Genomic DNA, 14,707 nt, shown 5'->3' on the forward strand with positions numbered 1-14,707 from the left:
GTAGCAGCAGTAGCAGCTGCTGTGGCTGCTGCTGGGACATCTTGCCGGGTGACGGTGAGAACCTCGCGTTGTTTGCCAGTTGCGTGATCAACAACAACATCAACAACAACAACATCAACAACAACAACATCAACAACAACAACATCAACAACAACAGCAGCAGCAGCAGGAGCCCCTCCACCCGGGGCGACTCCTCCACTCGAGCGTGAGATGATTGTTGTTGTTGTAGTTGTTGTAGTTGTTGTTGTAGTTGTTGTTGTCCACTCGCGAGATGTCCCGGGTTATGTGCCTCGGAGGTGGCAACCGCGGATTTTTATTTTTTACCACAGGCCCAGAGCTGTCAGCGGTGGTGGTGGTGGTGGTTGTGGTGGTGGTGGTGGTTGTGGTGGTGGTGGTGGTTGTGGTGGTGGTGGTTGAACACAGTGTGGTGGTGGTGGTGGTTGTGGTGGTGGTGGTGGTGGTGGTTCAACACAGTGTGGTGGTGGTGGTTGTGGTGGTGGTTGAACACTGTGGTGGTTGTGGTGGTTGTGGTGGTTGTGGTAGTGGTTGAACACAGTGTAGTGGTGGTTGTGGCTGCTGAACACTGTGGTGGTTGTGGTGGTTGAACACTGTGTTGGTGGTGGTTGTGGTGGTTGTGGTGGTGGTTGAACACAGTGTGGTGGTTGTGGTTGTGGTGGTTGAACACAGTGGTGGTTGAACAGTGTGGTGGTTGTGATGGTTGAACAGTGTGGTGGTTGTGGTGGTTGAACACTGTGGTCGTTGTGGTGGTTGAACACTGGTGGTTGTGGTTGTTGAACACAGTGTGGTGGTTGTGGTGGTGGTTTAACGCAGCATGGTGGTGGTGGTGGGTGAGGACAGTCCATCTGTTAGAGACAGAATCCTCAGCATTCCAGGAGGAATCAACGAGCGAAGTTCACTGGGACAGTCACCACGACTAGGCTCCCCACGCCACCATCATCATCATCATCAACAGTGGTCGATACATTACTGGATTAAGACCTCCCCACGCCGTCTCCACTCCTCAGGGCCAAGTGCTACTCTCGCCCATCTCACTCCTGCCGCGGGAGCCGATTTGACCGCTCCATCTCCGGCAGGCGGATCTCCTCTTTTGCGCGTTCCCCTCCCACTCCTTGTGGCTGTCATTCCGCCACCAGTCTCGACCACCGCACATCGATCGACCGCTCTCCCCCTCCTCCATGTGGCCGTGACGCATTCTGCCCAAGCTCGCCCCCCCCTCTTCTCCCTCGCGGTGGTGAGATGTTAACTACCTCGCCTGGTGTACAGGAGGTCGTGGGTTTCCATCCAGACCCTGACGTCTGTTGTATATTTGGAGTCTGCGTGTCTCTCTCTCTCTCATCATCATCACGGTGGCTAGGAGATGTTAACTATCTCGCCTGGTATGCAGGAAGTCGTGGGTTCGATCCCGACCCTGATGATGCCTGTTGCTGTATATTTGGAGTCTGCGTGTCTCTCTCTCTCATAATCATCATCACGGTGGCTAGGAGATGTTAACTACCTCGCCTGATGTACAGGAGGTCGTGGGTTTCCATCCAGACCCTGACGTCTGTTGTATATTTGGAGTCTGCGTGTCTTTCTCTCTCATCATCATCACGGTGGCTAGGAGATGTTAACTATCTCGCCTGGTGTACAGGAGGTCGTGAGTTCGATCCCGACCCTGACACCTGCTGTATATTTGGAGTGTGCGTGTCTCTCTCCTCGTGGTCGCGTGGATTTTTCTCTGGGTTTTCCCCTCCACGTTTCGAATCAACGTCGCGGCGTTCAGAGTGCGTGGCTGCTCTAAATTTAAACGCGACGAGCCACTTCGTTGAGCCGGCATGTGTGGCCTGGTCGCTTCTGACAAAGAAATAAATATAGCTCAGCAGGGCCCCTTACCTGGTCAAATAAAATTAACCCGTAAAAACAAAGTTTTTCACTATAAATCCTTGATATGCGTGGCGGCTAGAGTCCTCTCGTCCTCTGGCTTGAGATGGCTGCCACCTATGGGTCAGATGATTGCATTGCACCATTAAGCAATTGGTAATTAAATATAATATTTTTGTCCTAAAAAGTGTAAAATTTTGGAAAACATTTTTCACGAAAATAAATTGTCACGCACAACGAGTCTGTGTGTAAAATGTCAGCTCGATTGGATCACGGGAAGTGGGTTAAAAAGCGACCGAAAGATTTGCACGGTCGTAAGCAAGCAAGCAAGTGAACTTAATATAAAGGATTTAAAAATAGAATCAAATAGAAATCGTGTACCTCTGCATGCTTCTTCGAATCAGACTGTTTCACGCGGCATCTGTGTACGCAAGCAAAACCTTGAATCCACGATATTTTGTCGATGAGACTCCCCCCATACGCACGAAACTGGTGCAGAGTTGTCTGCTGCCGATGCTACTGGGCAAGAGTGTGGAGTTGCCGGTCTGGGGAGCCACGGGTTCGTGGGGTCAGGGCAGATGTTGACGGGTGTGAGAAGACTGGACGTGTCTCACGCTATCTCTCTCTCACGCTCTCTCTGACACTCTCCCTCTCACACTCTCTCTCTCTCTCACACTCTCTCTGACACGCTCTCATCCTCTCTCTCTCTCACGCTCTCACTCTCGCTCTCTCTCACACACTCACACACTCTCTCTCACACTCTCTCACACTCTCTCTCAGACTCTCACACACTCACTCTCTCTCTCACGCTCTCTCACATTCTCTCACTCTCTCTCTCACGCCCGCACACGCTCTGACACTCTCTCTCACACTCTCTCACACTCTCTCACACACTCACACACACTCACACTCTCTCTCACACTCTCTCTCACGCTCTCTTACACTCTGACGCTCTCCCTCTCACACTCGCCGTGTTTACTGAGCTCACCTTTGCCCGCCAGTGTTAACGTCACATGGCGCGTGCCCAGGTGCTTTATCTGAGTGGTCACATGACCCAAGCCTCCACCTGTTCCCCCAAGAGAGAGATACGAGAGAGAGAGATAACAGAGGCTCAGGGGTTCACAATTGCCGTATCGAGACTGGTGGTCTCAGCCCAGTCACCCATGACTCACACAGAGACCTGCAGACTCACAGAGATAGCCAGACTAACGTAGACCCCCACAGACGCACACAGAGAGACCCACAGACACACACAGAGACCTGCAGACTCACACAGAGACCTGCAGACTCACAGAGATACCCAGACTAACATAGACCCCCTCAGACTCGCACAGAGAGACACACAGACTCACACAGAGACCTGCAGCCTCACATAGATACCCAGACTAATATAGAGACCCATAGACTCACACAGAGACCTGCAGACTCACAGAGATACCCAGACTAACATAGAGACCCACAGACTCGCACAGAGAGACCCATAGACTCACACAGAGACCTGCAGACTCACAGAGATACCCAGACTAACATAGAGACCCACAGACTCGCACAGAGAGACCCACAGACTCACACAAAGACCTGCAGACTCACAGAGATACCCAGACTAACATAAAGACCCACGGACTCGCACAGAGAGACCCATAGACTCACACAAAGACCTGCAGACTCACAGAGATACCCAGACTAACATAAAGACCCACAGACTCGCACAGAGAGACCCACAGACTCACACAAAGACCTGCAGACTCACAGAGATACCCAGACTAACATAAAGACCCACAGACTCGCACAGAGAGACCCACAGACTCACACAGAGACCTGCAGACTCACAGAGACCCATACACCAAGGTGGTTAAATCTTGACTTAAAGCTTTCGTGACTGCAGGAATTCATATTCTTTGGGTTTTTCGGTAAAGCCACGTAGATGGAAAAAAATACACAAATCAAAATCACGAAGTTTCGATCGCAACACAAGCAATCGTCTTCAGGTGAAAGAAAAAAAACGTCGAGATTTAGATTTTTGCTATTTTTAAAAATCCTTTATATTAAGTTCGCTTGCTTGCTTGCGTGCTTGCTTGCTTGCGTGCTTGCTTGCTTGCTTACGACCGTGCAAATCTTTCGGTCGTTTTTTAACCCACTTCCCGTGATCCAATCGAGCTGACATTTTCCACACAGACTCGTTGTGCGTGACAATTAATGTTCGTGACATTTTTTTTCCAAAATTTTACACTATTTAGGACAAAAATATTATATTTAATTACCAATTGCTTAATGGTGCCATGCAATCATCTGACCCATAGGTGGCAGCCATCTCAAGCCAGAGGACGAGAGGACTCTAGCCGCCACGCGTATAAAGGATTTATAGTGAAAAACTTTGTTTTTTTACGGGTTAATTTTTATTCTCATCCTCTCTCCTACTGCTCGTGACATCACCACGAACGAACCCGGCTCACAGCTGCGGGATGCGGCTGACATCATCACGGCACGCGCCTAAGAATCAGAATCTTTGTTCTGGAAGAATGCAATGAGCTATACAGCTTTTTTTCACATACAGTGAGGGAAACAAGTATTTGATCCCCTGCTGATTTTGTACGTTTGCCCACTGACTAAGACATGATCAGTCTATAATTTTAATGGTAGGTTTATTTGAACAGTGAGAGACAGAATAACAACAACAAAATCCAGAAAAACGCATGTCAAAATTTATATAAATTGATTTGCATTTTAATGAGGGAAATAAGTGTTTGACCCCCTCTCAATCTTTCTGGTGGCCTTCATCCATCTTTCTGATTGACTGACGCCTATATTTGGAGTTTGAATGTTCTCCCCGTGTTGGCGTGGATTTTTCTCCCGGTCCTCCGGTTTTTCCCCTCCACATTTCGAATCAACGTCGCGCGCTTAGAGTTGTTTGGCCGTTATAAATTTCCACGCGATAAGCCACTTCGTTGAGCTACCGTTTGTGATGGCCAGGTCCGTGTGTGTGGGTCGAGTTCCCGGAGGACACGGGATAACCTGGAGGAAACCCGCGCCGAACATGGGGAGGGAATCTTCTTGGTTCTTTCGGTAAAGTCACGTAGAAGGGAAGTAATAAAATAATAAAAATAAAACATAATAAAATAATTCTCACGACGTTTCGGCCACAACGCAAGCAGCCGTCCTCAGGTGAAAGCCAGGTCTGTCGAGGCGACAGCGTCTGAATGAAACAGCACCATGCTTGGAGCGTATATTTAAGCTGGGTTGGAAGGGGGGGAAAGGGCGCCTTGACCCAGCTTAAATATATGCTCCAAGCATGGTGCTGTTTCATTCAGACGCTGTCGCCTCGACAGACCTGGTTTTCACCTGAGGACGGCTGCTTGCGTTGTGGCCGAAACGTCGTGAGAATTATTTTATTATGTTTTATTTTATTTTATATTACTTCCCTTCTACGTGACTTTACCAAAAGAACCAAGACGATGAATCCCTGCAGTCACGAAAGCTTTAAATCGAAATTTAAATGGGGAGGGAACTTACTAACTCCGCACAGATGGACGCCCGAACGGTGACACTGCGACACCCTGCCGCCACATTGTCAAGACAACGTACGATTTAATCCACGGCCCTAGTGCAGTGCAATTCACCAGTTTGCAGATCGGTGAGGCCGCTCTCGCCGATGAGACATCGTCAGTGTGAGGGTCGTCACGCAATTGAAACCATTGCGGGTTTGACAGCAGCACGTTTTGACATGTTTTAAGACATGTTCTAGATTTGAAGCTTTCGTGACTGCAAGGATTCATATTCTTAGGTTTTGTCGCTAAAGTCACGTAGGTAGAAAATTAAAATTAAAATTAATAAAAGTAAAATAAAAATAAAATAAAATCACGACGTTTCGGAGGCAACACAAGCCTTGATACAGCAGTCGTGCTGTCACGGTTCCACCTGAAGACGGAAGCTTGTGTTGCCTCCGAAACGTCGTGATTTTATTTTATTTTTATTTTACTTTTAATAATTTTATTTTTTTACAATATTCTGGCATGTTGTGTATTGTCGGGGGCCGCACATCGGAGGCTGCACTAAAAGCCACCAGGGGCCTGTCGGTGACCCACCGGGGCCTTGCAATGAAAAACACTGGGCTAGTGGCTTTCCACAACAATGTTAGTCTGCAGCAGAGGTCGCAACCGGGTACCCGATACCCGTACCCTACCCGATACCCGGCTACCCGTACCCGGCCGGGTACGGGTACTCATTTGCGACCCTGGTGCGGCTGGGTACGGGTACGGGTAAGGAATCAAAACCCTCTTCTTGGTTCTTTCGTTAAAGTCACGTAGAAGGGAAGGAATAAAATAATAAAAATAAAACATAATAAAATAATTCTCACGACGTTTCGGCCACAACGCAAGCAGCCGTCTTCAGGTGAAGAACAGGTCTGTCGGGGAGACAGTCTGAATGGCTTGACAGACCTGTTCTCCACCTGAAGACGGCTGCTTGCGTTGTGGCCGAAACGTCGTGAGAATTATTTGATTATGTTTTATTTTTTATTATTTTTTTATTTCCCTTCTACGTGACTTTACCGAAAGAACCAAGAAGATTAATCCCTGCAGTCACGAAAGCTTCAAATCGAAATTGAATCAAAACCCGTTTGCGACCTATGGGCTGCAGCAGCGTTGTCGCAATCCAGAACACCCTGGGCCGGTCTCGAGCTTCCGCTTCTCAGAGCGAGGGGCGCAGAGTCTGCTGGCGTACACAGATGCCGCTATTGTTGAGGTCTTGACTGTCGGCCGTGGGTGCTGCCTCTCGTTGACACGTGGCGGTGAACCGACAAGCGGAACAAAAACTGTAATAATGTGGCGAGACAGGCGCTGGGAATTTACGCCGAGAGATGCGCGGAGGAAACCACGTGGATTTGAGGAAGTGCGCAGGTTCGTGAGGTCGTGCAAAGTGCCGAGGAGGGCGAGTGGACTCGGGCAGGACGCGTTACGGCCGGGCGGGCGGCGGTGTCCGGTGGTCGAGACTGGTGGCGGAATGACAGCCAAAAGGCGCGTCTGACCAGGTCTGTCTCCCCGACAGACCTGGTCTTCACCTGAGGACGGCTGCTTGCGTTGTGGCCGAAACGTCGTGAGAATTATTTTATTATGTTTTATTTTTATTATTTTATTACCTCCCTTCTACGTGACTTTACCGAAAGAACCAAGAAAATGAATCCCTGCAGTCACGAAAGCTTTAAATCGAGATGATGATGATGATGAGCCGTGTTGCCGTCCCATCTATTCAGACGAGGTGGTGACGCCGCCGAGTGAGGAGCGACCGGAGCGATGTCGGATGACCGGAAGCCGCTGATGGTGGGGGGCGAAGGTGGGGGGCCCCCGGCGTACGGGGCGCAGGGGCAAGCGCCCCCTGGTTACGGAGCCATCCCACCTCCGGGGGGCTACCCCTACCCCCAGCCCTACCCCCCAGGTAACCAGCCCCACGCCCAACCGGTTGGGGGTTCGGGATGTCCGTGCACGGTGGCGCTCGCTGAACTCCTGCACATCTTACGCAGCCCAACGGGGGGAGCGCTTGTTGTAGAGGCTCGCGCGGTTCGAACCCGGTGGGCCGCCCTGGTCAGTACCCTGCGGTGCGCATAAACCTGTGGTTCTTTAGCTGGGCGGCACGCACCTCCGGGGGGTGCGAGATACCCCCTCTGGGGTGCGAGACATGGCCAGTTGTTGTTAGAAGGTAAATAATCGAAACACAAATTAAGCACGGGCACATAAGTACAACTACTTTGTTTCATCAAACAGATGTATTTATTATCATGAAAAGAAAGGCTGCAGTAAAGGTGAAGAGCCATTGGTATAAACAATGCTACTCTGCGCCAGATGATTAACTCGCAAGCGGACGTGAAAGATCCCGTGACGAGCAGAAGGCCATGAAGTCACCTGGTCGATGGGCAACTCACTCCAGGCAGCTACTGGGAACCCAGCCATTGAGTAACCAGCCAATAGGGACGCAGCCAATAGAGACCCGCCCACCAGGGACCCAGCCAATAGGGATCCAGCCTTTGGAGACCCAGCCAATAGGGACCCACCCACCAGGGACCCAGCCAATAGGGATCCAGCCTTTGGAGACCCAGCCAATAGGGACCCAGCCAATAGGGACCCAGCCTTTGGAGACCCAGCCAATAAGGAACCACCCACCGGGGACCCAGCCAATAGGGACCCACCCACCAGGGACCCAGCCAATAGGGATCCAGCCAATAGGGACCCAGCCTTTGGAGACCCAGCCAATAGGGACCCAGCCAATAGGGACCCAGCCATTGGAGACCCAGCCAATAGGGACCCAGCCAATAGGGACCCAGCCAATAGGGACCCAGCCAATAGGGACCCAGCCATTGGAGACCCAGCCAATAGGGACCCAGCAAATAGGGACCCAGCCTTTGGAGACCCAGCCAATAGGGACCCAGCAAATAGGGACCCAGCCTTTGGAGACCCAGCCAATAGGAACCCGGCCTCTGGGGACCCAGCCATTAGGGACACAGCCATTGAGGACCCAACCCCGAGGCCACCACCAGGTGACCCACACACTCCTCTCTCCACAGGTTACCCTGGCGGGTCGGACGGGGCCTACCCTGCCGGACCCCCTGGCAATTACCCCCCCGGGCCCCCTGGCCACTATCTGTCTGGCCCATCGGGGCCCTACCCACCTGGGCCCCCATGTCCGGGTCCCTACCACCCACCCGGGACTGGACCCTACCCTGTGATCATCAACCATCAGGCCCAGGGTGTGACGTCTGTGCTGGTCGTGGGTGGTTGCCCCACGTGTAGGTGAGTGGTGGTGCGAGTGCCCTCGCCTCGGCGTGTGTCAGCCGTCTTTGTGTTTGTGTCCGTGTGCGGGGAGTGGTCGTGTAGCGTTACGAATCCGACGCCCCGAGTTCGATTTTCGCTCACGCCCACCGCCAACGCCAGTGACTATTATCTGAACCGGTACTGGACCTCCCCTAGGTCGACTCGGCTTCAAACGAGCACCTGATGTGGTGTGTAAACATCGCTACTCGGGTGACAAAGGCACACCATGTGTGCTGTGCGTCCGCACCGTGTCTGCCGTGTGTCCTCACCGTGCGTGCCGTGTGTCCGCGTGTGCCGTCAGGGTCGGAGTTCTGGAGGACGACTACTCCGTGTGTGGCATCATCCTCGCCATCCTCTTCTTCCCCATCGGCATCCTCTGCTGCCTGCTCATGCGCCGGCGACGCTGCCCCAACTGCCACGCCTCCTTCGAGTAGCGACGGGGGGCCCTGGGCGGGGGTGGGGGGGGTAGGACAGGGGACCTGGAAGGGAAGGGTGGGTAGGCCCGATAGGCTGAACCTCCGCTAAAACCACCGCGTAAGGGCTCGGAGATTTGCTCGCCGTACAATCACCCGGCCGTGTCGCTCACCCGTCCACGCCTCCTTTGCACTGGCACAACCGAGCCACTCTGGTGAGCCATGTCGGAGCCAGAACGGTGCCGGCGCGGCTCAGGAGGTGGCCCGGTTGTTTCTCCACTTTGCAGGAGCCGAGCCGTGCCACCCACGACTTCGCACGCGGCGAACGAGTTGGAGAAGCGGGTGGGTGACGCCACGTCCCCACCGCGTACCGGCTGCCCGTCACGCGCGGTTGAACGTGTCGCCACCCCTGGCCCTGCTTGGCCCCGCCCCCGAGCCAGATTCAGATGCCCTGTGAGACCGGTTTGGTTCTGGTTCGGCTAGGCGAATAACCCAGTGGAAAAAACACATTCCTACGGTAAGGCCCCCCCACTCCACCCCCTCCCCGCTAGCTTAACTCGGATTTTTGTGCTGGAAAAGCAGCATCCATAGGCAGCACGTGCGGGGAGTGGGGGGGTTCGTTCGGAGGTCTCCCTGCGGGCTGTGGCACGGCCCTGGCACGGGGAGAGAGGCCGCCCCTGTCCCCGGCGTGCACGTTGACCCTGGCCATTGACCGAGCAACCCAACGTTCCTACCAGCTCCCTCCGCAGGAATGTGTTAATAATATATGCATTGTCCTTGAAACTGATTGGCCTACACCAGGGGTGGGGAACGTCCGGCCCGCGGGCCGTATGAGGCCAGCGAAATCATTTGGTGTGACCCTGCCAAGGCAACCACAGGCGGGACTCGAAATTCAACAAATCTAGGAGCAAACCTGGAAAAGCAGTTGCGAGTAGCAACATCATCAATACCAGCTAACATCACATGCCTCACCAAAGAGAAGCAGTTCCAGCCATCACATTAGGGGTGAGTTAATTAAATGTTTGACTAAATATAACGGCCTAATTTTTAAGGTGATAATTTTGTATGGCCCGCGGAATGATGTTGTAAATATCCAAATGGCCCTTGGTAGAAAAAAATGTACCCGTAAAAACAAAGTTTTTCACTCTAAATCCTTGATATGCGTGGCTGCCACCTATGGGTCAGATGATTGTCTGCCAGCATTAAGCAATTGGTAATTAAATATTTTAAAACATTTTCCTAAACAGTGTAAAATTTTGGAAAAAAATTTTCACGAAAATTAATTGTCACGCACAACGAGTCTGTGTGGAAAATGTCAGCTCGATTGGATCGCGGGAAGTGGGTTAAAAAACGACCGAAAGATTTGCACGGTCGTAAGCAAGCAAGCAAGCACGCAAGCACGCAAGCAAGCAAGCGAACTTAATATAAAGGATTTAAAAAGGTTCCCCACCCCTGTTCTACACCAAGGACAGCCTTCTTTACACATTCCTGCGGAGGGAGCTGGTAGGAACGTTGGGTCGCGGACCGTGGTGGAGGGGCATCCGTGTTCACATTCCGCACTCCGTGGACTAGAAGGCCCCCTGCCTGCCTGCACGTGGCGTGCGTTTTGTCTCGGGCGTCGATTTGGCTGCTTATCGAGGGACCGCCGTGGCTACGACGCGGGTTTCATCGTCGTCGCGCCGTTAATTTGCGTTTGATTATTTAATCGTTTTAGTCTAAATGCTGATGACGTAACGAACTCATCCGTGATTACAGCTGTAAATAAATAAAGAAATAAATGACATGCAAATAAACTACAGCTTGGCGAAATGTTTTCGTCCCCGCGGCAAATCGATAAATGCGGGCGATTTGGTGGAGCGACGTTGCCATGTGCTGCGTTGTAGGACATTGATGATGTGGGGTGAAACCAGGTTAAGGTTATCAGGGGCCTAATTATGCACCTAGGGTGGGGCGGGGGTCAGACATTTGTGACGATGTGTGACAAGGGGGGGGGGGGGGGTTCAGAAATGTGACGTCACAGCGAAATGCGCAACTTTCAATAAATATAGACGACACGTTCTACTTAATTAAATAGACTTTTTAACAAATGTTTTCTCCTACAGCATCAGAGTGCAGCGCCACATTAAATACGCACGACAATGACAATAGTTTAAAGCGATTTGAAGCATGTTTTATTTTTTGGGCGGGGGGGGGGGCAGAGCTTTGTGACGTCATATTTGAGGGGGGGGGGGGTCTGACTTTTTGTGACGCCGTGTGACGAGAGGGGGGGTTGGCTTCAGTGGCGGCTCGTGACATTTGCCACGACGTGGGGCTGTTGTGAATGACCTCTGATTAATTACGGTGTTTCACAAGTAGTACTAGTCGCATATCTGCATTTCCCATAAATATGCAAAAATTCCTCTTGATATGCAAATTATTTTGTCAAGGCGCTCTTCCTCCTCCCTCCCAGCTTAAATAGACGCTCCAAGCCTGGGGCGTGCCATTCAGACTCTGTCTTATCGACAGACAGCTGTTCTTCACCTGAGGACGGCTGCTTGCGTTGTGGCCGAAACGTCGTGAGAATTGTATTTTATAATGCTTTATTTTTATTATTTTATTATTTCCATTCTACGTGACTTTACCGAAAGAACCAAGAAGATGAATCCCTGCAGTCACGAAAGCTTTAAATCGAAATTTACGGTGTTTTCGTTCAGAAAAACCGCGTCGTTCCATACGGCACAACGGTCTTCATCCCTAAACAATACGAAACAAAACAACAAAGCACTCAAATGCTGTCCCCACATGACCCTCAAGTCCACACAACCCCTTTCATCCTTTCAAATGGAATATTTAGCAGTAACTCCACAGGATTCGTTGCTAATCTGTCGTTTGCTGCACCTGCTGTCATCGCTATGGCTGTTTCATTCTAGAGCGTGTGGGCCGTGTGAGATGCTATATTTCCACAGTGCGACTTGGCGTTGGGACATCGTCTCATTACAGCCCCACGGGCGAAATTTTGTCACCGCCCTGAATGTGTCTCAAACGGCGTGGCTACAATATGTCTCTGGTCTATATGTCTCTGGTTCTGTGTTTGATCTCTCTCTCAAACTTAGCATTCTCAGGAAGAACGTAATCAACCAGGTAGGGTGTTGACTGTTATGTTATCCGACTCTCTGTTGTATTACATTACATTTCTAAGTATACTAGATTTGTGTTTCTATTTCATTTATACCTGATGATGATTGCTTGTGTTGCAATCGAAACGTCGTATGCTAGTATTTCATTTATTATTTTCTCTTTATACGTGACTTTACCGAAAGAACCAAAGAGTAATTCCTGCAGTCACGAAAGCTCCAAATTAAGTTTGTGGCTACAATGCTTAGAAGTTCGTCGCAATGAATGAAAGGGGGGGGGGTCATCTCTCACTCGGACGCCTTCACAGCCGCACCGAGACCTCCCCGATGCAGCACAAACCAAGACTGTGGCTTTGCAGCTGTTTCTAATACGAACAAATTTTAAAATGTCATCTTCGTTAGGCAATTCACGTTGAAATAATCATCGCATTAAAACAAAATTTAAACACGAAACAATGGAGAGAAATTTTTGATTTAAAGCTTTCGTGACTGCAGAATATAATGGAGAGAAAAGTTTGTAAATTTCGATTTAAAACTTTCGTGACTGCAGGGATTCATCTTCTTGGTTCTTTCGGTAAAGTCACGTAGAAGGGAAATAATAAAATAAAATATATAAAACATTATTAAATAATTCTCACGTTTCGGCCACAACGCCGAAACGGACGGATGCTTGCATTGTGGCCGAAACGTCGTGAGAATTGTATTTTATTATGTTTTATTTTTATTATTTCCCTTCTACGTGACTTTACCTGAAAGAACCAAGAAGAGAAAAGTTTTTATTTTTTTAAAAATTTGAATGCAATTTATAACGCGCGCAAATTCGCGGAACCTAACGGCCGCAACTCAGAGGCGCGGAGCCAATCTCAGAGTCGCTCGAAAGCACGTGGTTATAAGAGGTGAGTCTTTGAGTCTCTCTTGAAGGAGACGATTGAGGTGATGCTACGAATGTGCAGTGGGATTGCGTCCCAGACTGTTGGTACAGCCACCGAGAAGCGGGTCATAGCCGTGACCGTCCTGGATCTTGGTATCAAGAGGAGGTCGTGAGTCGTACTGCGAAGGCATCTGCCGTGTGCTGAGCTGCAAGTCGTCAACATCATTTCTCATCTCCAGCTACTTTGTGGGGAAGCGCTTCAACGGCCCCTAGTGGACAAGCCATGCCTGGGTTAATTTCGTGTATAGTGAGTTCTCAGTGAGTCAGACGACGTAGTTGAGGCACACTCTTTTATTTAACGAAAAGGCGGTAACAACACTTGAAGGGGTGACGGCCCCTTCACCCGTACTCAATGGGAAACACCCCTAGCACTATCCCCTGACTGTCCTATTCCGCTACGAGTGCTAGGGGAGGCTATCTGATCCGGCCCTGGTCAAGCACGGATCCCGGCACCCAGCTAACCAGGCCGTGCTCTCACAAGAGCAGCGCTCCTGGAACTCTTGGGGCCGCGCCACTGGCTTGCCCTACTCGGCCCTGACAAGGACAGCGAGCCAGGGGAGTCCCAGGGCCTATTCTGCCGGTCTTCAGTCTTCACTGGTAAAGCTTCTAACACACTGGCTCCGAGCCCTCTGGCTCCCCGCCTTTTATAGGAATCCTCTCCGAGGGGTGGGGGGGCTATGGGGGATCACAGCGCCCCCCCATGGCCCCCCCAGGGTTAACCGATGCGGACGTGGATGTAGACACCCGTGTGTGGGTGCAGACACCCTTGTGTTTCTGTCCGCCTTTCTCCCCGTAACAACCCCGACACGTGATACACCGGTGAACATCGTGGGGTCCGGGGAAATTATACATTTTGTATAATAATACAATTGACTTAAAGCTTTCGTGACTGTAGGAATTAATATTATTTTGGCCATTACAGTGCGTATCTAATGTGGCGCTGCACTCTGATGTTGCAGGAGTGTTGTTATAACAATTAGTGTTGTTATCACAATTCTATATTTATTTAAAGTTGCGCATTTTGATGTGACGTCACATTTCTCAAACCCTCCCCCCTCGTCACACATCGTCACAAATGTCTGACCCCTCCCACCCCCCAGGTGCGTGACGTCATTTATGGACGGCCCCGAGGGTCGCGAGCTCGAATTTTTCGTTGGCTCGGCCCATCATCACTCCTATTTCCTGGGGGATAAAGCGAGTGTTTCGGAGGAGTGTTGATGGGAGATGATGATGAGGGCGTGGGAGCGTTTTTTTCCAGGACCCGGCTTTCAGACACCACACACGTGTCCGGCATCGTCGGTCAGTAGCCGTGCTCACTCCACTGCTGGATGAACGCGTAGCAACGGGTGCGTGTTGCTAGGGGCCATACTTCACCATTTGTGTTCATTGCGGCTTGGGTAGAGAGTTGGTGGGGAAGGGGCGGTGATGTCCTGAACGAGTCGTCTTCGCCGCAATTTTGATGTCAACTCGGTTAAGGCTGAGCCTACCTAGGGGGAGAACGGTGCTGCCACGCTTGACTCTTCCCCATCACTCCCCCCCCCCTCCACATTCAACGGGGATATTTAACCT

At 50.9% G+C, this 14,707-nt stretch overlaps 1 protein-coding gene across 4 annotated transcripts in view; it reads left to right on the plus strand.

Moving 5' to 3' along the window:
- LOC144950445 (uncharacterized) overlaps positions 1–11,009 on the plus strand; it is a 13,532-nt gene extending 2,523 nt beyond the window's left edge. Inside the window, exons 2-5 of one of the 4 annotated variants that reach the window (XM_078880555.1) lie at positions 80–205; positions 7,130–7,311; positions 8,435–8,660; positions 8,983–11,009. In XM_078880555.1, the coding sequence (XP_078736681.1) occupies positions 7,170–7,311; positions 8,435–8,660; positions 8,983–9,115 (501 nt within the window). In that variant the 5' untranslated portion in view covers positions 80–205; positions 7,130–7,169 and the 3' untranslated portion in view covers positions 9,116–11,009. Of the gene's footprint in view, positions 1–42; positions 55–79; positions 206–7,129; positions 7,312–8,434; positions 8,661–8,982 lie in introns of those variants that run through there. The other 3 variants (XM_078880558.1, XM_078880557.1, XM_078880556.1) reach the window with 3 other exon arrangements.
- Positions 11,010–14,707: the final 3,698 nt, after the last annotated feature.

Source organism: Lampetra fluviatilis, chromosome 58 (genome assembly GCF_964198595.1).
Source record: "Lampetra fluviatilis chromosome 58, kcLamFluv1.1, whole genome shotgun sequence".
Classification (NCBI taxonomy): Eukaryota; Metazoa; Chordata; class Hyperoartia; order Petromyzontiformes; family Petromyzontidae; genus Lampetra; species Lampetra fluviatilis.